Consider the following 23,283-nt stretch of genomic DNA (forward strand, 5'->3'; position numbering starts at 1 on the left):
TAGCGTCAGAAAACCTTGCCCATTTTTTCTTTGGGAAAGAGAGAGCCTCTAATAAGGCTTTACCTGATCTGATTTGCCACAAAGCATAATCTGTAGGTTCTGCTCTCAAACACAACCCTGACCAGCTGGAATTTGTATAGCTTTAAGAGCTGGGCTCGCTTTCAGGATGTGATTTACATAAACCTTAATTTTACAACATGCTGTCATACATATTTTACTTCTGCCTGGAAACAGCTGATCCAAGCACATACGAGGAAGTATGCAATGCTTGGAAAAACAGTAGTTATTATAACACTCTCTAATTTGTGTAGTTTAAGGGAGAAGTTTCACTCAAGTGCAGCTTGGCTAGGCATTGCAGTGAGATCCTGATGTATTTGTGCACACGCTGAGATGCTTTGCAGGATCAAGAGGGGAAGGCATAGGGAAGTGGTTAAGTATCTTAACTGTTGTCTCTTTTTCCAGATAAATGCGTGTGTGCTGTTAAAACCTGCAGTGCAGTGGGTTTATTTCACATTTTCCAAATTTCTGGCCTCGATACTTACTTTCTAGAATTCTTTTTCTGAAAAATTTCAGCTTAGAACTGGCAGCATTCAGAAGTCTTTGCACAGTTTGGGTTGTCCCTGATGCCCTCATGCAGCAGCCCTGTGCGTGTTTCACTTTGTAATGGGCTGTCTTCTCTTCAGAGCTATTCAGGTGAAAATAAAGGTGGCCTGAAGGTGAAAATAATTTTGTTGAAAGGAAACTCTGAAGTGGGAATAAACTGGTGCAGTATCAGAGAGCTCAGATGTTTCTTCTGGTTTGTTACTAAGTAGAGAGTGGGGTTTTGGAGTGCAAGTCAAGATACATTAATACCATGGAGTGGCTGCAAAATGCTGAGCTCTATGAGGAAGAAGGTAGCAAATTTTGCTCAGCAGTTAATGTTTTACCTGCTCCTGCTCTGCTTCCTCCAGCCTCTGGAAAGCAGGCAAGTGTAGGCACTTTTTCCCCCCACAAATACACAAACCTCAAAATACTCAACCTAAATTGATCTAAAATACATCTAATACTTCTTTGAGCAGGATTTCCATTTGCCCATTACTGTGCTTAGGCCTGGTGATTTTCCTCACACTGCAGTGCTATGGTTGCCGTTATAAATGTGAGCTTCCTGAGATTAGATTCCAAATGTGTGTTTGGGAAGGATGGAAAATCCTGTTGAACTTGTTGATCTTCAGCAATTTGCTGTCTGCTGGGAATGCAAGGTCAGTGGGAAGTGCAAAAGTTATGCCAAGAGCATATGACCTGCACGTGAGTTCAGGTAGGACAGCCTGCTGGGGAAATGTCTGGTATGGTACTAAAACAGAGACCTTTCCAACCTTGCTGCTGTGGTATAAAGGATCCTCAAGGCTCTGTTCTACCATCCATGCCAAGGTGATCAAAACACAGGCAAAAATGAGATCTGTGGATGAAGAAAACAATAGGAATACGCAGATTATTTGCATTTTATTCAACTTGTCTTCCCAGTTTGACAGATCTGTGCAGTGAACACAGTTTGACAGCATTTTTCATCCTGGAAGTGTTCTGTGTTCAGGTCGCTTATAATGAGCCTTGACTTAAATGGGTCAGAAATTCAAGACTCATTATGCTCTTTGCTCCTTTCCCTGTGGTGCTGTTTGGTTTTCTTTGACACTGCTGAGCAATAAGGAGCTGTGTAGGGGTCAGACTGCCCTGCTAAATGCTCCTGTCCCTGTGCTGGGAAGTTTTTCTGGGCATCTGCTGCATCAGACATGGCACCCAATGGATCCTGTCACTGGCACGGCCATGAAATCCGCATGTGTGAATCTGTGTGCACTGGCAATGCATGACTGAGTGTTCAGTGTTTGCCTTTCTCATCTAAATTCAGTTTTTCCCTTTTCTGTCTGTAGAAATATTATGGTCTGGATACTAAATGGGGCGACATCGAGCAATGGATGGTAGGCCTTGATCAACATAGTTAATCAGCTTTTATGTGTTGAAGTTTTGTGCAGTTGGTAGAATTTGAGACATATTTCCATACATTGGAAATACGCTCTTAGCACTCAGGTTCTTGCAATCCACATCAGCATCTGAAATGAAGATTGAATCTGGTATGGGTTTGGTTAGAGCCATCTCTTTTTGCAGACCTCTATATCCGTCCTATTACTTGAAGATTGGATGAGCTTGTAGACCCAATAGAGCCACTAATGCAAGGAACACACACACACACACACACACACACACACACACACACACACACACACTCTATTTCTTGTGGATTTTGCTACAATTTGAACTTCTTCAAAGCTGTATTCAGGTAAATGCTGGGCAAGTTGTATCTGTCCTTCTGCTGTTAGTTTTGACCATTCCAGACGCAGTAGTAGTGGTACTGTGGCAGTGCTCACCTTTTCTGGTCTTGGATTTCATTAGTTGCTAAGCTGCTGGAGTTGGCTTAGCAACTTAGACACAGATGTGGCCATTAGCAGCATCAGTCTGTTTTAACAGCCATAACATGAGATGAAAGGACTGCTGAAGGGCTGGAGGACATTTTCTTCATGTGTCTGTCTGGCATAAGTTCGTGACATCGCTTAGCAGTGATGCCAGATGAAAACTACTGTTCCTTGCCCTTGTGGCCTTTCTCTGCAATTCAAAGAGTGCATGCTGTAAGAGGCACAGTGGAACAGCTGACTTCCAGCCTGGAAGGTAACTTTTCCTTGATAATTAGCTAGCATAAATACTGGCTTGCTGCATCCCTGCTTAAAACCTGCTGTCCCAGGGAGCAGCCAGCCACTCCAGATGCTCCAATCATACAGATGAGCCATTTAGTCTCTCCACATAGAATCATAGAATGACCTGGGTTGAAAAGGACCAGAATGATCATCTGTTTCCAACCCCCTGCTGTGTGCAGGGTCGCCAACCAGCAGACCAGGCTGCCCAGAGCCACATCCAGCCTGGCCTTGAATGCCTGCAGGGATGGGGCATCCACAGCCTCCTTGGGCAACCTCCTTTCTGAGTGGAAAAACTTCCTCCTACTATCCAACCCAAACCTCCCCTGTCTCGGTTTAAGACCATTTCTCCTTGTCCTATCACTATCCACTTTCATAAACAGTCATTTCCCTCCTGTCTGTATGCTCCCTTCAAGTACTGGAAGGCTGTATGGTGAACTTAGCTCTATGTTACGAGTAATTCCCTTGCTTAGAAATCAACTCACCACTGAAAACCATCAATTCCAATGTTGAAACTACATTTTTTCCCCTGTTTTTGCCACTTTCTCCAAATTCCACATCAAATCAGTTGAACTGTAACACGTGCTACAGCGTTTGCACAGCCTCTGTCCCACAGAAGTAACGATGCTGTGTTTCGGGATGCAGATGCTTTTGTAACGTGAAGGGGAAGAAAGCTGGGGTCACAGTGAAGGGAAAGGGGTTTTCTGATTTGACAAGATGTCACCTCCCGTTATTTGGATTAACCTTCCTGACTCCAAAACGCTCTGAAGTTTCCTTGTTTCTTTCTGAACGCACTCTGCTGATGGACCTGTCCTTTCAACGCTTCACTCTTTGTTTTTCTCTGCTGCCTCGCTAGGAAGACAGTGAGCGCTATTCGCGTAGAGCCCGAAGAAATGCCTCGGTTAGTATTTGTGCTTTTGCTTTTCCTTTGTAGCTAGGCACTTCATTAAATAGATGGGAGTAAAGCAGTTTCTTGTCAAAAGGAGAAAAAACCCACAATGTTCCCCTCCCCCCCCCCAACTGAATGAAGCCCCAAACCCACATCCTGGCTTCTCTGCCCTCTCTCCAGTTATTCTGAAGAGCTCTTGCGAATGTGCTAAAATAAAGGGGTGGGGTGGAGGATGGGGAAATAACCTGCCTGGAGTGTATAACACTTTTATATTCAACCATGGGCCGTGAACATAAAGCTGGGAGTAGCTGAGCAAGCTTGTAATTTGTCCTGTAGTAAAATGCTGACTGTTTCTTGGGCAGGATACGACTTAATGTACTTTTTGCTTGGAATTTAATGCCATTCTTTTTAATTCTTCAAGTTTTATTTCCTTTCTTTCCTTCTGTCCCATCAAAGCTCACCCATGTTTACATCATTGCCTGTTATTTATGTTCATTTCATTGTTTTCTTGTCTTTGTACTTTCTTTTGATAGGCTTCGGATGAAGATGAGCGCATGTCAGTGGGTAGCCGTGGAAGCCTGAGGGTTGGTAAATTGTACAAATTAAGTGTGCATGTGTGTGTACTGAAGCTGCTGTCCTCCTGTACCACAGAATCATTGTTCTGCACCTTTTCTAAGTCCTCTGCAAACACCTTCCTTCCAAGGTTGTGCTGTTTTGTGTGCTCGAGGCGTGTGTTTTTGCACTGCTACATTTAGGCCAATAATTCCTTCAAGCCAAGGAACTGTCTGATTTCTACTCTCTGAGAAACGTGAACAAAGCATTGATGCATATCCTTCTGGTTAATGCTGCTCACTGTTTTGTCACAGGAAGAACTTAGCCAAAACTTCAGCCTGTGTAGCCATTTGTGCCTTGTAAGCTCCGTTGCTTGATTGTCAACATGGAGAATTTGGGGAATAAAGTGCCACACGGAGTTCTGGGGAGGGATTAGTAGGGCACCCGGTGCCACAGTGCACCACTGCTAATCTGTACAAAAGCCTACAACACTTTTTCTCCAACTGTCAGTGCAATGGTTGTCCCTATAATACACATGTACAAATCTTTACTTGGGGTAAACACAATCAGCTCTTGTAATTGTGGGGCTAGTTAAGCAGTTTAGCACTTAGCAGCTAATGCTGCTGTCTCAGTGTGTGTTGATGGTCTTTTGAAGATGGTCAGAGCCCACTGCTTCTGGGATCTGTGCGAGGCATTCAGCTGGCAACACAACAGGAGCAGCAGCAGGGCAATGCAGGGAGCACCCAGCAGTTCTGAACACAAATCAACTGCTGTTTGTTTTGGAGTCAATTGTGCCTAAAACAGATGTGTTTGAGAATAACTCCATCTTCTGCTGATGCTGTTCCCGATTTATCGCTGGTACGAGTTAGATGATTTAGGCTGGACAGTCAGTTTTGTTTTTATAGATCAAGCAAGACCAGTATTATTCGTAGCAAGGTCTGCATTTCTTATCATTGTGTTCATTTGAAGGCTTCTTCCTGGAAATCTGCTGTTGATTCCTTTGATGCATTTTTATAATATGCACCTGATTTGTTTTTATATACTTAAACAAGAGCCTTGCATTCTGTTCCCTGCAGTCCCTGGAGAAGCTTTCCTGACACGCTCTCCTGGAGCAGTCCTTCACTGGGCTGTCTGATCACCACTGCTCTTCTGCCAAAGAGGGATCTCCCCTGCTGTAGGGGATGGCCCATAAATACCCAGTACTTCTGCAGAGAGTGTCCTTTTCTGACAGGACGATCTGGTTGAAGCTTTACATCCAGCTATTTCCAATGATGTTGCACAGATTCCCTGCTGCCCCCATAAAGTAGCATTGTGCAAGACATCTGACAATTGGGGCATGCAGAGGAAGGGCTTTGACGGAGCCTGGTATATCTGAAGGCTTCCTTTCCTCATCCAGTGCCTCTGGGATTGGAGGAGAAAGGAAGAAATAAACCTGCACGTTCGTTTAGCCTGGTTGGAGAGTTACCCTTATGCTTCATGTAGGGCTTTTTTACTTGAAGTGATGAGAGCACGCACTGATTGTTTTCCTAGTGTGGGTATGCAGCAGCTTGTTTGAAGTGTGACCACATCTGGTTGTGAAAGTTTGGCTCCTGCTGTGCCCGTGTAAAGCAAAGAAATAACTGAGTGACGACCAACTGAAAGTCACCTTTAGGGACATCTGAGCTCCTTTAGCATGAAGGAAGCGCTGTCTGTGTCCATGCAGGGTTCATAAAACTCAACAGTGACTGCTCTTTGTTTTTGGATATGTAAATACTTTCTCCTTACTATTTCCATTGTGATTGCTGTTCAAGACTTTCCCTTTCTGATAGCTGATGTGTTTTTGGCACTCCGGGTCCCTGTGGGGCTGGTTGCAGTAGGAATTACTCTTTGAAGCAGCCATTCTTTTCCAGCCCTCAACGTGTGCTGCACCAGAGGTGTTGGTTAGAGCACAGCAGCCAGGCGCTTGAAGCTCTGCAGCTGGGCTGTGCTGCAGCCAATAGCCTATGAGTTATAATGCTGTCCCCAGTGCATCTGTGCCTCCTGCAGGGAGACTGTGGGCTGCAGAGGTTGGACATCTTTAGCAGCTTTTTCGTGGCTCATTCTGAAGCCATCAATAATATCCTGCCTTTCTCGTTTCTTTCCCATGCGGTTTTTCTTAAGGAGGCTCAGTAGCACCAGCAGTGTTTGAGATGCTGCTTTCCTTCAGTCTTTACTGCAGGCGCCTTTGTTCCCCCACTTCTCAGCTGGCTGTCATCCGAGACTCCAGCACGTAAGGCTGCTGCTATTAGTCACTCAGGACACAATTTGGGCACGTTTCCTTGCTTTGTCTACTCAACAAAGTTCCCAGCTTCTGGCTTCGTGCATCACCAGAATTATTTCTGTAGGATTTTCATCTTGTAGGGGATGAAGGAGGTTGATTGCCATCATTTGCTTCGCTCTTTTCTGTTGTTGTTCTGATTTCTGTTCTTTTGACAGTCTCATGTGGAGTATGCCAGCGCCTACCCAGTGGTGAGAATAGCCTGAAAGTTACCTTGTGTGTTTAAAAACTAAGTGTGGGGAAAAAAAACTAACATCAAGTGTGATAGCTCATCTAAGGTGAGGGATGAGCAATAATACAACTCATCACAGGATGTTCATTGACTGCACTGAGGTAGATCTGCATCTCAGGGGCACGGGAAGGACCTAGTAGGGGAAATGAATGCTGGGACTTGAAACTCAGTGTTTAAATCTCCTCACACTGTTAGCTGTGCTGTTTTGTGCCAGTGCTGTGTCAAATGGGAGGTCTGTCTGTTGCTTCAGGGGAGAGCAGTTTTACAGACTAGCTTTTTTTTTCCTCACTCTTCTTCGTTCCCTGCCCTATTTCAGATTAGGAATGCAATGAATCTGTTTGAGTGACCTATATACAGAAATAGTCCAAAGACATTTGGATTTTGCATGGATGTATTGATGTAGTAAGTATAGACAGCTGGTAGCTCAGTGAATTGACTTAATCCAGCAAGCATGAATAATTTTAACTGTAGCTACTAAATTTAACAATACTATCATCGCTTCTAACAATATTCTCTAATAACTGGCCATTTGACTTTGAGATCTGATTTTTTTTTTCATGTGTGCTTACTGAGCCATGTTCTGTAGAGCTGGAGAGATGCTGAACTGATGGATTTGCTCGATGCTGTGCATGCCTGGCTGTGGTGTGTGCACATAAATGCACTGATCTTTTCACCCTGCATTCTTAATCTCACTGCAGGCTGGATTAGAAAATGAGAGGACCAAATGGAAGAACTACTCCAAAGCAGTATGTATCTGTCTGGCTGAGGCTTTTGTATACAAAAATGCTGTGATGAGACTAGAGAAGCAAGTATGCTGGCTGTAAGCTCTCCAGCCCAATGTCAAGGATACGATGTAACTCACGATTTGCCTCCACAGGAATGCCTAGAATTGCTTTATCTGTAAAGTGTAGCATGATCCAAAGGTCTGTGTCAGTGTTGTACATAGAGAGCCTTCTGAAACACTCAAAATCTAGCTCAGGCTTTAATATTACACATGTAAAAAAGGTGAAGTCGATGGTAAGTATGTGTAGTAAAGACTGAATCTTTTCAGCTAAAAGAAGCAGTATTTTTTTCATGCATGAAAGTAGTAGCTTAGCAACTTCATTTACAGCTTCATTTGAATACCTAACAATTGGGTAAGGCTTCAAGAGCACAACATTTGCAAATTAGATGCACATTAGCTAGGGGTGATGAAGCTTTTGGCTAGAAATAATATTCAGGAGGCTGAGGGAGCTTGCTTCCATCCCACATTGTCTGATTGTTGGTAGCACAACTCTTGGAGTTACTTTCAGATAGGGATGTTAGTTATCCAGTACAACACATGGCACGTTGTGAATGGCAGTGCTTCCAGCCAGGTACTCAGCATGCTGGGCTGGTGAAACACCAGGAGAACTCAGTTGCCTGGGTTTTGGAAGGAAATCAGTCTAACGACGTGCCTCCCTTTAATGCAGTGACATTTTGATGTTTCTTTACTGTAACTTGGTAAACATTAGTGTTTCTCAGGAAACCTAAAGGCATTGATCTTGCCTGGAATTGCCCTAGGAGGACCTGCATTGCAAAGCTAGATCTACATGGAAGGTAAAGAGCAGCACTCAGGATGTCAGCTGAAATCTCACGGGGAGAGACTCAAGGAACTGAGAGAGAAAAGGATGAGTTCATAGTTCTCTCCAGTATGCCATCCTGTTTGTTTCAGTTTTCATAAAGGTTTTGATCAGATGCTTAGCATAAAACAAAGGTCAGCAAGATCTGATGAAGCTCATCCTGCAGAGCTTTGGCTGGAGCATTTGCCTTTGGAAGTGTGAGCTGGGGAGGTCCCTGGAGAGAAGGGAACAGTGGTCATTGTGGCAAAGGAAACGACCAGATCTGTAATGCTTCAGTTTGAAATCTAAAAGATAAGAGGGCAAATGAAAATAATTGTATTGAGAAGTGCCTCATTAACAGCAGTAGATAACCTGGATTTGTGAAAAATGAATCATGGCAATTCAACATAATTTCCCAAAGCAAGGTAATTATTAAAGGGCATAAAGGAGAAGCATTAGATGAAACTCTATGACTCCAAGGATTTTGTGCTTCTGCTTAATGCTCTCGAGTGAAAGCTTTGCCAAGATCAAGTTCTTTTAAAAGAGATGCAGTTAGTTGAAAAATAGCTTTTGGGAAAACTAGCAGCTGGAAAGGATCTCATCTGGGCTCTTCCCATCTAAGACAGCATTGTCTGCTTATCTATAGAAGTCTGCAGCACCTGGTTATCTGCATATAGAGAGCAAGGATGTGTCCTGGAGGTTGGAATAATAGGTAGATTAATGTTATTCTTTTCCTTTAACTGTATGGTGTATGGTATCTCTTTGGCTTGAAAATGGGTTCAGAATGGGCTTAATGACTTCAGCTGTCTCACTCTGAATCTCTTATTCACTCTGAGCACGTTTGTGTTTTCTCCTCTTAGAGCAAGCTTACGTGCTGCAACAAGGCAGGGTGTTGAGCATGCAGAGGCCAGCTGAACCCACTGAAACCCCTTGTAGTCTTTGTGTTGCCTTGCCAAGCGTTGGCAGGTGGTGGATGGTCGCTGTCTGGGGTTTGTTTTGGTATAGCTGGGGAAAGCCAAAAAGAGATTTCATATATCATTCTTTGTCAGCTGAACAGAATTTCTTGGATATAAATTTAAGTTCTTAGCTATAATCTGCTGCTTTTTAAGGTGTTCAGCTGCCAGGAATGTAAGTAACTACTGTGATATATTTATTATACTCTCCCGTCCCTTGTGTTTCCTTTTCATCCTCTGTTCTCTTTACAAAGAGTTTGAAGAGTTACAGGTGTTACAGTGCTATAACAATGGGGGAAGCAGAGGTTTTTCTTATCAAGAAGAAGAAAAGGGTCAAAAAGGCAGGCAGGAGTATCCTTGACATTTTTTGGCTGGTTTGCAGATAGCGACGGACACAAAAGTGTTCACATCCTCACGTTTAAAACCCTGACCTAGTTCTGCACTTCTGTTCATGGTTAAGCTTTGAAAAGTTCACTTTCTGCTTTTGCTTTTCATAAATGATGGCTGTCACACAAACTTGACTGTTGGGACTGCATCAGTTTCTCTCCTTTTCTTTCCTTTTCTCCCCTTTCTTTCCATAACAGACCAATGGTTACGAGGAAGACATGTATGGATCGTCCCAGAGTAGAAAATCTAGCAGGGTTAGTATGTTGTAGTATGATTTATATTGCTCTAAAATCTGTTGCTGTATTTAAGGGGATTAAATCTAATTAGCGAATTCTTTTGTGTGGTGAAGCAGGTTTTTCCTGCCTTGCATGTTGTGGGTTTTGCAGTTTCTCAGATGTAGAGGTGCAGCAATAAGCTGTTTAAAGAAAAAATGAAACTAGGTCGTGAGTGAGAAAGGAAGTCTCTGCATTTGATACAAGAACTTGGAAGCCGGAATTGCTTAACTTGTAATCAAAATTGGGTAAAAGTTGAACTGTAGCAAGAAATATCTTGATGGCAGGAAGGGTTTGCAGGCGCTGTCTGTGCAGGTGCTGCGTATCAGAGCTTGTTTTGCAGCCTGTGCAATGCGCTCACATCGTGTGCAAGGCTGAGACTCCCTAACCTGGGAGTACTCAGTGTGCATTTGCACATGAGCCCTGCAATTGGCCTTTGGACTTTCCCAAAGCGTTTGATGTTTATGTGAAGTTTGCTTCCCAAAGCACTTGTTTGTTTTCTACATCACGTAGAGGTTCTGGAAGTTCCCACAAAGGTGAACAGCCAGTGAAAGTGTTACTGCTGAGCTGTGTGATATCACCATTGATGTACTGCATTGCTAGGAATGTTCATAGAAAAGCTTACTGGAAACTCCACTGTGTGTGTGCGTATGGTTTTATGCATCTGGCCTGTATGTTTTGGTAAGAGAAGATGAAATGCTGTTGCTTAAGCTGTTAAGAAACAGCATGTCCTGCTGCTGGCCCTCTTGCTGAACTGTTGGGAGTTCAAGGAGCCTTATGTAGTGCTTCTAATGGTGTTCTTGTTCTTCTGTGACACATTTCAGGTGCAGGAAGAGCAAAATGTATGTAAGAAAGTCATCCAGGGAAAAACACTGCTTGGGTTCCATTGGAATGATTGAAAATCCTCTTGGTATGATAGGGATAGAATAAAGACCTTTCATTTAAGCCTCTACCTCACAGATAGAAAGGATGAACTATTTTCACGTGTCCTCTTACCTTGAATGCAGTTTCCTTAATGCAGTTACCTTTTTGTACCTGTGATCACGTGGACTTCTCAGTGTTCTTAACCAGTGCTCTTCCTTATGTACTTTTTATTTCCCACTTGAAGGAGTTTAAAGTCGTGTTATTGAGTTCTCAAGGGCTTTTTGTTTGCAATTAATGCAGGCTTCATACTACCCTGATCTGGGTCTTCACAACAGTGGCTATGCTTCCACGTCTCAGCCTTCTTCCCAAAATGGAAACTGGGTCTGTTGTCCACTGGTTTTCACCTGGCCTGTGCTTCTCATTCTGGCTTTGTTTGGATAATGTGACCTCTTGTATAAGAAATTAATCTGCACCAGTTGTCAGGAGTTGTAGCTCTTAGTGAAACTGCCACAACCAAAGAGAAAAATCCCAAAACCAAAGCAATGTTTTTGCTTTAAGGTTGGAAAGAGTAATGGCAAGCCATTTTCACGTGGGCAGAAGTAGTTTTGGTTTGGTGCTCCTCCCTTTCCAATGGTTAATTTTCTTGCTTTTGGCCTAAACTGCTCTGCAAAAGTAAGGGAAACGTCAAGTTCTTCAGGCAATTCTATTTGCCTGAAGTGATGCTAGAGGCAAAATTCCAAAGCTTCCCAGTACCCTGAGAGGTTGCATTGTCCTCTGCATGCGGATGGAGCTGGGCAGCAGCATGCTGAGGCTCGAGCAGTGTTCTGAGCAGGACAAGGCAGTGTCACCATGCTCCTGACAGCTGGGGGTGGCACCAGGCCTGTGAGCTGGAATTGCTGCTGGAGCATCACAGCAGTACGTGCCTGCTGCCCTGAGGTGTGCAGTTGATTACTAACAGTGCTCTGACTCAGGTAGTCATAACTTCGTCCTGAATAACTGGGGTTTCTCTGGGCTAAGTGGCAACACACGAGAGGTGGAACACTCACCATGTATAGCTTAAAGTATTTGTCTTTGCACGTAGCTCTGTGTCTGGTTTTGGTTGAAGTGAGGAGAAACACCCTTTCTGGCTGCTGCACACAAACGTGTTGGGAGATAATAACAATAACCTAAAATTAAATTATGCTCTTGTGCTTCTCTATACTTTGGTGTCCTCCCTTCCTGTAGGAAATGCATGTGTGCTTGGTATTCTCACTCTTGAGAGATGAGATCTAATGCTTTTATGTATCAGACAACTACCATTCTTTATACTGGGTTTCCTTCTGTTGTGGTGTAATAATCCTAACCTTTTACCTGTTGTGAATTCTGCTATAGGCACCCTTCTTTTGTTGTTGGTTTCATTTTCTATGCCAAAAAGTGTTGTGCTTGTCTTCCTCAGCCCTCCTTGCTGTACAGCGATGCCCTGCCAGCCAGAAGTTACAGGGTTTGTTGTACTAACACTCAAAACACAAATACTCAAGCCACTCACTTCCAGCCATGCACATACTGTCTTTTACCTCTGTAGTTCTCATTGGCTCCAATTCTTTCACATTCTGGTTTCACCTGTCTGATCCATCTGAATGCCCGTGTGCAATGCTGTTTGTACATCAGACTTGCTGATCCTTCCTCTTACACCCATTGGAAACTTACAGCTGCTGCTCGTGGAGTTGTGGAGCTTCTGTGGGCTTCCCTTGGGATGCAGGCATCTTTGTTTTGGTGCACCCTTGGGATGAACAGGGGCAGGCTGGAGAGAGGCAACATCAATTCTTCCTTGCTAGCCAAATTCCATGGTTCTTGTTGAAACCTAAACTGTCAGTGATGCTTGTTTTAATTCTCAACACTTCAAGGCAGAATTGCTTCTGCTTCCTGAACTGGACACTCCCAGGGTGAACTGGAGCCCAGTCTGCATCTTCCTCCTTTTTTATTAGTTTGGAAAACCAGCTCATCGTTGGGCTTCGTGTGGCATTGTGTGTTTTGCAAGCACCAGAAATGAAATCAAGCAGACATAAGAAATTTAAGAATTGATGTAGCCATTTTGGTCACGGGTAACATTAACAGTGGAATTGGTGATGGACTAACTGCTAGGAATGCATGGCTCTGTGATGAGTATGGGGGAGTCATTCAGGTTTTGCACGTACGTGGTGGGGTTTCCCAGCCTGCTGACTTCAGGTTGTGTTAATTATTCACATGCATGCTGCTTGTGGTTGTTTGCAGGAGATGCTCTTCGTTCCCCTGTGTCCTTGCACCGTGTGAATCTGCAATGCTACAGAGTGAAAGCAGAAACTTAGATCTGCCAGGATTGTTCTGACTCTGTCTTTTACTTGTAGGCGTCTGTGTATGACGAGAGTGTTTACAGCGGGAGTCGTCGCTATAGTGCCTCTAGTTCTCGTGCTGTAAGATGTTTTCTGCATTTCCCCCTTATCGTGTCTCTGTCCTTCAGTAACTGTCTTTACCAGAGCTGCAGGCTTTTTGGGGCTGAGGAGTGTTCAGGATGGACTGTGACAGACTCACAGCCTGCTGCTGTAACAAAGTGCAAGCTCTGATTCCGTGGGCCTGCACCAAATCCTAAATTCTGAGCTACGTGGTGTAGCAGTGCATCATCGCCTTGCTGTGCAGGTAGCAGAGCCCAGCAGCAGGCGGTGTCACTGCAGCAGCAATGGGAGCTCAGCTCTGCCCCTGTGCTTAGCTTCCAGCTCAGGTACCTTGGCAGAAAGTCCCTTCGCTCACTGAGACCTCATTTTTCTTCTGCAAACTGAGATTAATATAGATTAAAAAGGAATCTTGCTTCCCCACCATTACTCTGTTAGCGTGCACAAGCATAGCTGTTAATGTGTAAAAACTGCAATGTAGTTGGCTTGAAGGAGGAAACAGACTTTCAAGAATGCCCACTGTTAGGCATTAAAGGGCCCCCCGTTGCATAATGCTGCCTCATTAGGAGCGCTGTGCGTCTTACTGCTAGTGATCTTAAGCTTCAAATTACTTTTTGTTTCCCAATTACGCCTTGTTTGCATTTGGCTGTCTTGTGGAATGGTCTGCCTGCACTTCAGTGGATTTGTTGTTTGCGCTGCCCTAAGCTGGTTGCATCCTTTGTATGACAGGTCTTCCTTTGTAGGTAAACATCTCAAAGCACCATTTGACACAGTTCTGATTTGGGGAGAAATAATTCCCAGTGGACAGCTTGAGAGCTGTTTACAAGCCCCACTGCTAATGGGCTGAAGATGAAATCAACTCTGGTGCTTGTTCCCTTTCATCTGTCCCCATCCAGCACCATGCTGCAGATCCTGTGCATCATCACCCCTCTGGTTTCACAGAATCCTAGAATGGCCTGAGTTGAAAAGGACCACGGTGCTCATCTAGTTTCAACCCCCTGCTATGTACAGGGTCACCAACCAGCAGACCAGGCTGCCCAGAGCCACATCCAGCCTGGTTTGTGTTACACAGTGGTCTGTACAAGAGTGAGAGCTGAAGCATGCAACTTCAGCCTCACGTGGCACGGCTTTGTCACAGCTGTGGTGTTTCCAGTAGGAATTTCAGCATCTCTGAAGCCCATAGCTCTGCTGTCAGAGGATAATGCAGTGTGGGTGGCTTTGTGGTCAGTAGCTATGCCTGTGTTGGACTGTATTCAGGGTTGTTTCCAACTACTCTGATAACATTTGTTAGTACTGTAAGCTTCGTTTATGCTGTGCATGATGGAAGACAACAAAACAGACCTCCAGTAGCGAAGGCCTGGGTGTCTCAGTAGCAGTTTTAGGGGACTCCTGTAGTGTCCAGGCAAACTAATGGAGAAACCTCCAAATACAAGAAGAGTAGATGCATATCAAAAGTACGATAATTCTTTAGATTTCATATCCCAGAACAGAGGACTGTGAAAGCAACTCTCAGAGGTCACACATCTCCTCAAGGTACTGGGGACTGAACTTGGGCTTATTGCTGCTCTGAGCTGCCTGTTTCCTCTGCTCAGTGCCAGGCTTTGTGCAGGAGATCTGATGCACTCACATGACCCTTTGGAAGGGCCACAGTGCCTGGAGGGGGTGCTAATAGGAGAAACAGTATGTTTAGCAGATACCCAGGGGCTTGGTTCACTTGTGTCTGTTCTGAATGTGTCTCACTCTCTCACATATGCTTATGTTCTATAAAACCTTGTGAGTACAAAGCTGCTGCTTGGAAATTGCAAAACACAGGGAATAGTTCTAAGATTAACATACAGGGTAAGTTCTGGGTCTTGTTTCCCTGCTGCTTCAAACTTTCGTTTCCATTCTGTACTCCCACTGCATTATAAGCTCTGAAAACAAAGCAGGATACGTGCATTCTTTGCCCTTGTCAGCGGCAAGCCAGCCCTGTCTGCTCTGCATCACTGCTTTGGTATTTGCTTTTATGAAGAGCTAAAATACTTCCTTTGGCAGGAGGTGAGGGCTGCAGGTGCTGGAAAATCTGCAGCTCTCACTGCAGACTGAAGGTTCTTCAGTCTCTGAGACGGTCTTGATTTCTGCTCCAATCACTGTGGAGCTGTCTGGTTATTGCTTTGGCCTGTGGAACATGGATTCATTTTATATGTGTGCAATGTTGGAAGAGCAAGAAGGCTTTCTGGAGAGCCTCGGAGCTCTCAAAGTAGGATTGAGCCTTTTGTGTAGAAGTGGAGGGCTTTTTGATTGTGAATGGTGTCCTAATGTATTTAAATACAAGTTACTGTTCTTGTTCTGCCATACTCTGAATTGAATCAAAACTCTTTCCTTGGTAAACTTCAACTAGAATTAGTGTTTGCCCTTTTTTTTTTCCTTCAAATTAACACCTGAAGTGTCTGTTCTCTGACTTGAACTGCTCTTCCTTTGTCCAGCTGCATGTACCCAGTAACTGTAACTATGCAGTGCTTTAATTTCTATCTTGCTTCCTTTCCCAGTCCTAATTCTTTTCTCTCCTCTCTGCTTGCTGCTCCTGGATTGCTCACGGCAGCCTTCAGAGTACAGCTGTTACCTTGGTTCGGGATCTCGGGCGTCCTCAAGAGCCAGCTCTGCTCGGGCCAGTCCAGTGGTGAGCTCCTCTATTTTCCTGTTCTATTTCTCTGTCCTTCACGCTCTTCTCTGCACAAAGAGGTCGTTGTCCCTCATGAGACAGTTTTTGATTCTATTAATTGGGCCATCTAGGTGATACTAGAGACAAAGAAAAGGGGTGAACCAGATGAGAAGTTACAAAAACAGAGGGAAAATAGAACTGGCATTCTTACAGGAACCTAGAGGGTTATTGTAAAGACACTAAATTGTGTAGAGATTTAAACACATTGGCAAAGGATATTGAGGAAAAGATTGCACTGTTGATGGATAGTGCTGCATCTCCTGTGACTGTTGCAATCAGGAAACCCTACAGCTTATTGCAGCATTCCAGTTTCTCTCCATTAGCAGTATAGTGGTGCTGCTGCAGGGCTATCTAGAAATTGGAGCTGAACATACTTGTAGATGAACATACTTGTAGACTACCAGACGAGCAGAGTCTCTAGCATCATGAAGTGCTAGAGGTAATATGTGTACTTAGCTTGGACAGCATTGTGAACTCCTGAGTGGTGATGGCTGGGCAAGGCATAAAAACTAAAGGCTGTGCAACTCCTGTGACTGTAGTTGGCCGAGACATCTACTTTTTCCCCTGCTTCTTACTGATAGAAAGTAGCTGTCTCCTATCTTCAGTGGCACGTTGCTGTTTTCTCTTGTTCCATCTAGTTGTTCCCACCTCTGAGTACTTTGTTGTTTGTTTCAGAGCAAGGCCTGATATTGTGGTGACAGCTTTCCTTTTACAGGAAATGTGCAGCTTGCAGTAAACTCATCTGTAACCAGTCAGTCTTCACACTGAGTGTGTTTGGAAGTGTGGCGCTGCATTTTCGTGCTCCTCTTAGTGAAGCAGTAATGTGGTGATGCGGGACCTGTTACGGATTGCCTATCATGTCCTCAAGTTGCAGAGAGATCAGGATGGTGGTATGAATTAACACACATAGCATGCTTCCCTAGTCATAACATCTATTGCCTTGTTGGCTTTTAGAGGGGGATATCTGGATACTCAAGCTAGCAAAGCAAGAAGCGAGGTAGGCTGTACCATGGAAATCTGGAGTGGTGTTTTTCAGTAACACAGACTGCCTGCAGTGATGAATGGCATCGTATCAGGTGTCTTCCATCACACAGTTCCCCCCAGGCACAGCCTGCAGTTTGGAAATGCACTTTTGGTACTTTGTTCCACAGCTGGAACTGCACAGAGTGCCTGCAGCATAGTGGGGATGGGTGCCTGAGCTCTGCCCACATGTTTATGCTGCTTACCTTCAGCAGGGAGTGGGCAAAGGCTTCAGGTCATCGAGCAAATGCTGTCTTTCCATCTGAGAAAGGTGCTGAATAAAGTTTGTGAATAGAGGCCTTAAAACTGAATTTTAATTTTTCACAAGGCAAAAAAAATAATTAGTATAGCTAGGGATGCCATTACAGCCCTTGAAGTGTAAGAACTGCTTGTCCCTATGTTGACATTAGCTTCCATTATGTGTTTTTTTTTTGCACACGTTCTGAGTCGTTAGTGCAAGTTGCTCTTAGTAATAACAAAACACAGTTTGTCCCTCCTGGGACTTGTAGGGGATTTTTCTTATTTTAATTCTCTGCTCACAGTTTGGACTGTTTGCATGCAAGTGGGTGGAGGTGGTTTGTTGTGTCAGCCCAGAAATTGGAGAGATGCCACACTGAATTTGGTCTGCAAGGAGACAGGAAGCACTCAGGGCTGAACAGGCTGAGTTTCCAGCAAGCTTTTGTCACCTACCGGTTTGATAGTTCACTATTTGTGTGCTGTGATAAAAATCAGTGCCTAACACTGAAGGTGGATGTGATTTTTCTTAATGTTTGTGAGGCAGATGAATGGAATCGAAGCATTCCTTAGCTTGATTGACTCTCGTGAGGAATTAGATATTGAGAAGGGAAAACTTTTGAACTTAGCTTTGTGAATTAAAGAGCACGATATGCTGTCACTGAAATCCTCTCTGAGGATTCTGTTTCTCCCTCTATCACTGTTCATTAAGCAGCATGCCAGAAGCTACAGTAAGTTTTGCCAGCTTGTGGCTGGAGATGTAGTGCCCCTCAGCAAGGCAGGCCTTGGGATGTGAATCAAAGCATGGCTGTGAACGGCGTTTGTCGTTTGAAGAAGCTTATCACATTCTTGCCAGCAGTGAAATGAAAACAGCAACAGATTTGTTTCGCATGCTAGCAGTTATCTGCGTGCTGAAGCTTTACCTTTTCCTTGCTCCAAAAGATTTACGTTGGGCGCTGGCAGGGCCTGCATCTGCTTAGACCTCTCCAATGCTCACTCGTGTTTCCGACGCTGATAAGTTTGTTTAAACAACGAGCTTTGGCGTAGCATGCATTCCTGAGTGAGGATAGTTGTGACAGATCCACTTGAGACCTGACAAAGTTCAGCAGTGTTTTTCAGTGCTAATTGCTGGAGTTAAGGTGGCTCTTCCTACCAGACAACATTCAGGATCCCTGAGCCACCGGGAGCCCGTGCCAGGCAGCCAGAGGTGTGCAGTTGTGGCTGGATGGGTTGCTCTGCTGGCTCTTCAGTGCGGGCCACTCTTTTCAGGCCCTGCTGCTTCAAGAGCAGGAAACAATCTTAACTAGATCTGTCACAGCCGAGGCCTTGCTTTTAGGAGGAAGAGATCTAAGTGCAAGATCCAGGAAGACCTGATAGTGCCCTTTCAGTATGCAGAGAGAGGTGTGAGAAGGAAGGGCATGGACTCTTTAGCGGGGTCTGCTGTGATAGGACAAGGGGAAATGGTTTCAAACCAGAAGAGGGGAGATTTAGACTGGCCATAAGGATGAAGCTTTCTACAGTGTGGGTTATGAGGCACTGGCACAGGTTGCCCAGAGAAGTGAGGGATGCCCATTGACTTAAAGGTATGGGTAACTTTTCCTCTCCTCTCCTGTGTGCAGCTGGGATGTATTGCAGAACTGCTACCAGGCCTCAGGGCTGCACAGGAGGTGTTGGAGCACTTGTGTCAGGCACACTGCAGTGCTGCTGCAGCTCACTGTCTGTCCTGGGCAGTCACTGACAGAACAGCTTCAAGGGTTAGCCTGCCAGTCCTCTGTGCTGTGGAGAGGAGAACTTTTTCAGATACTGTGCTAAAGTGACTTTAGTGTCTGTGAAAAATAGGCACTATATCCATATATAGGCTTGCAGGATGGTTTTGCTCTTGTGAGGTTTCCAGCTGCGGTAAGCCTCTGATATTGCTGACATATTTGTATCGTGGCTCGGGATTTATTTGATCTAACTTTGAGAAGAGGCTGAACTCTGATCCCACTCACTTCTTTTTACAAAGAGCAGCCAGTTGCTCTTGCCAAAGCAAAGATGTGCGTGCTGGGGTTCCTCAGAAGATTGCCTCCTTTACCTTCTTGTTTTGTACACTAAGACACGAATTGCCCAACTTGTTGACAGTGAAGGAGATGATCTGGTGAGAGACAGACCTGCGTCTTTGTAGAAATGAAAGATGACAGTGTTCCATAAATTCAAGGTCATGTATCATTAAGTGCGTTCCTCTCAGTCTCTCTCTTAGCAAGTATGCTGGGTGTAGCGCAGTGAAACTGGAGCACGTGTTCAATCTAGCTGCATATGATACTTATTATTGCATGTAGATATGGAAGGGAAGTTTTTCAGACAAGAGTTTTGTGTGACTTCAAAGAGGTTTTCCTGAACGTCCTTTGATTTCTTACTGGATCAGATGCCCAAGGGCTCCTTGGAGACTGACTGAACAGCCGGGGTTCCCCCTGCTGGCTGCCTGTGTTTGGAAAGTACTCCATCAGCGAGCTGAATGAGAACTGTGGGGAACATTCATATCAAACAGGCTTCTGTCGTTCACAAGACAATTGTTACAGCCTTTGTGGTATCACTGCCTTATCAATGTAACATTACATCTTTGTAATGAGGTGATATTGGGCTAAGGGAAATGGCTTTGCTCCAAACAGGTGAAATAACCAGCAGTGATTCTTACTGTAAGGAGAAAATGCTGTGGCTGTTTCATTTGTGGCACTAAATAGACGTGTGTTGCAGGGCATCGCTGGGCAGAATGAATGAAATCTGTTAGTTTTGAAACCACACGCATTTTAAAAGTTACTTAATAGCTCTGGATGATTACATCCTATCACAAGCCTCAATTATTGAAGATTGTTTTGCAAGGAATCCACAGGAAAACATCACAGTTTGGGGGTGAGAGCCAAGTAGAAGTAGTATGTAAGTAGTATGCATAGCAGATATGCATGCATATCTTTCAACACGTGAGCTTTAACGTCTTCCCCTTTGTAAATGGAAGCTTTTATTTGACTCATGTGGTGCTTCACTTAAAGAAGAGAGTAAATGTCGATGTTTTTATCTTATTAAAAGCATCTTTTCATCCTTATTCTGCGAGTCATTGAAGGAAAGCAGTATTTTCATTAGTGCCCTGAAGCCATAATGCAGGCTTTGCAGAAGGCAGCATATAAATTTGTGGATATAAAAAATTGTGTGTGTGTGTGTGTGTGTGTGTGTGTATGCATTAATCTGTGGTTACACATATTTATACCTTCACAACTCTCTTGTTACACAGCAAAGCAGTGTTTGGCTGGGCTGGAAAGCTGCCAAATGAAACCTATGCTGTCCAGAAATGGAAGTAATGGGGTATGTGGGTAAAGTGCAGCATAGTGAGTGGAGTCATCCACACATTGCTCTGTATAACTCCAAGGAAAAGAATAGGAGTGCTGACTGATTGGAAAGACGTGGAAGTTTTGAGTTAGTTCTCTCCAATGAAATCTATTAGCTTAACCTCAGCTATGCCCTGCTTTCCTCTGAAGCAGATCTCTATTGCTTCCTCAGCCATTTCAAAATCGTTCTTCTCTGTAGCTCTCCTAGGCTCTTGATCTGGGTCAGCTGTTTGTTTTTGACAAGAATCTTTGTAGGAAACCATCTCGATTGCTGTACTGAGCGTTCCCAGAAGCTGACACCTGGGCTTCTTGCATCTGCCCAGGTTGTATGTGGTTCTGCTCCGCCTTCTGAGCATTGAACTGGTCTTGGTTCCTGGTAATTTCCTTGCTCCTAAATGCTGCTTTGACTCCAGTCTTTTTTTTCTCCTGGGCTGCTTTTAGCGTAAGTTTGGTTTTCTGAACCAATAAATTGCAGGAGAGTCCTGAAGTCATAGACCAGCTGTTTGTTTAGACTTTGAGCTGGTCCCAGATATGTGATTGCAGGGTCAGTTTTTGTCGTCTGAGCCTTACGTGGGTTTTTGCTTGAAGTCAGACGCCTTTTCTCACAGAAGGAGAACACTGAACTTATTGGAGCTTCTGAGCCGTACATTTCTTTTACTTTTTTTCCTCTTCTTTCTGGGAGAGGTGCAGATGCAATCCAGTCCTTCAAACCTCAGTTGGTGCCTTGCTTTTTAGAGGGGTGGAGTTGCTTCCATTTATTTAAAGTCCATAAAACTGTACCTGCAAGAAACTGTCTTGATCTGGAAGTGCGTCCACCTTTCGTTTGAACAGTTTTGATCTCTCTACTTAAGTAAGTGGCTTTTTTAGGTTCATTAGAGAAATTGCTAATGAAAAGTATCTCAAAGGTTTAAGAATTACCCTTCTGACATTGTTTTGCCTTCTCTTGTACTTCATTATCTAATGATTCCTTCTAAACCTTTGCTTTACAGATTGAGGAGCGGCCAGAAAAAGATTTTGAGAAGGTAAGAAGGATCATGTGAACTGCTCTGACAACAGCACAGCTGTTTTTTCTATCTCAACTTGTAGTGAGTTTGAATTAGCAGAGCTTTCTATTACTCAAATCATATCACAGAATGGCCTGGGTTGAAAAGGACCACAATGATCATCTTGTTCCAACCCCCTGCTATGTGCAGGGTGACCAAACCAGCAGCCCAGGCTGCCCAGAGCCACATCCAGCCTGGCCTTGAATGCCTGCAGGGATGGGGCATCCACAGCCTCCTTGGGCAACCTGTTCCAGTGTGGCACCACCCTATGGTTTTTGAAGACAGACTTGAAACCATCATGGTTGTTCAGGGGTTAAGTTGACATTCAACAGCACTGACATTGCTACAGGCTAAGCCATGTGAATATTGGTTTTATTTAGTAGAGCTTAATGGTGGTATTGCATAAAAATAGATAAAATGAAGATCGTACTGCAGCAGTAAGAAATTGGCCTTACCCCCACTACTCTAACACAGTGTTGCCACTGCTGCAGAGCAGCAAGTACAAATGAAAGCAGAAGAGTTTGAGGAGCAGTCAAAAGCATCTAAGACATAATACAAGTTCTGAAAGTGTCTGGCAAGATGGTACTAGCCCCTAAGGATTTTGTCTAATTGAGAGTTAATACTTAGAAGTTGACTTGTGCACAAAGGTAACAATGTTTAGCTCTAGTCTCCTTTTTCTCATTACTTCTTTTTGCTAAAACTTGACCTCAGTACTTCCTGAGAGATGTTAATGGAACTTGCATTAACTTGTAGAAATGCATGGGTTCTTCTTTCCTAGCCTGATGTTAAAGCTGCCCTTGCTGAGGAGCTGAGTAACAGCAACTCCCATTCCCCTGGGTTTGGTTTTAGCCACTCATTTCTAATGTTTCCAGTGGCATTAGAGACCAGTTAGGTGCCAAAGACACAGTTGCTGTTTTGTCATTTATCAAGAGATAAATAGTGCACGTTATGTGCATTAAAAATAATATGTAGAAGAAATATTCACAACCCTGTTTAACTGTTTGTGATTCCAGGGAGCACGTACTGTCTCAAGTCTATCAGCAGCTACCTTAGCTTCCTTGGGTGGGACTTCTTCACGAAGAGGCAGCGGGGATACGTCCATCTCAGCAGATACAGAGGCATCTATTAGAGAAATAAAGGTGAGCTGTTCTTAAAGCCAACATAAACTGTATTGAACTATGGCTTTTTTTATCTGAGTGCCTGGGTAGTCCATAACTGAACTCTTTGGGTTTTTTTTCTGAAGATTGCTTTAAGGCTGCATTCTGAAATCTATTTTTAAATTGGAAACGTGTGTTCTGTTAACTTCCAGTCATTACAGCAAGTTAAAATATCTGGAATTTCCACTGGAGAGCTCAGATACAAGCAGTTCAGTCCTGCTTCAGCACCATAAGAAAGCTGAAAGCAATCGTTTGGTGGTGACCAAGGACAAAGAGGAGAGGCATAGGCCTTACAATGCATTTAATGTGATGGATGGATTTTGTACAGTCTCTTCTTATAGTGCTAGTACAGCCTGTATTTCAGACTTGCTTGGACAGCTTCAACAGAAGATATCAGAATTCCCCAAAAAGGATCATAGTGAAAAAGGGTAGAGAAGGGCTCTGACTGGGACACGTTGGAGACCTAGAAGTTGGAGCTGTGTCTTGGCCTTGTTGTTGATGTCATGGTTTTTCCAGTCAAGAAGAGGAGAATTAGGATAAACTTCTGACCCAGACATTCCACTCTCTAGCAAGGCTTTCAGATTACGATCAGACTGCTTAACTTGTGTTGTAGAAATACGTA

General features: G+C 44.1%; 1 protein-coding gene across 15 annotated transcripts in view; it reads left to right on the forward strand.

Annotated features, from left to right (window-relative positions):
• The window catches only part of LRRFIP1 (LRR binding FLII interacting protein 1), a 96,449-nt gene that overhangs the window by 52,512 nt on the left and 20,654 nt on the right, over nt 1-23,283 (forward strand). For 5 of the 15 annotated variants that reach the window (XM_042822527.1, XM_042822514.1, XM_042822516.1 and 2 more), the window contains 9 exons: nt 4,140-4,190; nt 7,385-7,432; nt 9,804-9,860; nt 11,043-11,123; nt 12,178-12,222; nt 13,106-13,171; nt 15,729-15,806; nt 21,451-21,483; nt 22,518-22,643. In XM_042822527.1, coding sequence (XP_042678461.1) covers nt 4,140-4,190; nt 7,385-7,432; nt 9,804-9,860; nt 11,043-11,123; nt 12,178-12,222; nt 13,106-13,171; nt 15,729-15,806; nt 21,451-21,483; nt 22,518-22,643 — 585 coding nt within the window. The remainder of the gene's footprint in view (nt 1-4,139; nt 4,191-7,384; nt 7,433-9,803; nt 9,861-11,042; nt 11,124-12,177; nt 12,223-13,105; nt 13,172-15,728; nt 15,807-21,450; nt 21,484-22,517; nt 22,644-23,283) is intronic. The other 10 variants (XM_042822528.1, XM_042822529.1, XM_042822524.1 and 7 more) reach the window with 6 other exon arrangements.

Source organism: Centrocercus urophasianus, unplaced genomic scaffold, assembly GCF_019232065.1.
Source record: "Centrocercus urophasianus isolate 14NV4802_14NV808 unplaced genomic scaffold, USGS_Curo_1.0 seq_20, whole genome shotgun sequence".
Taxonomy (NCBI): Eukaryota; Metazoa; Chordata; class Aves; order Galliformes; family Phasianidae; genus Centrocercus; species Centrocercus urophasianus.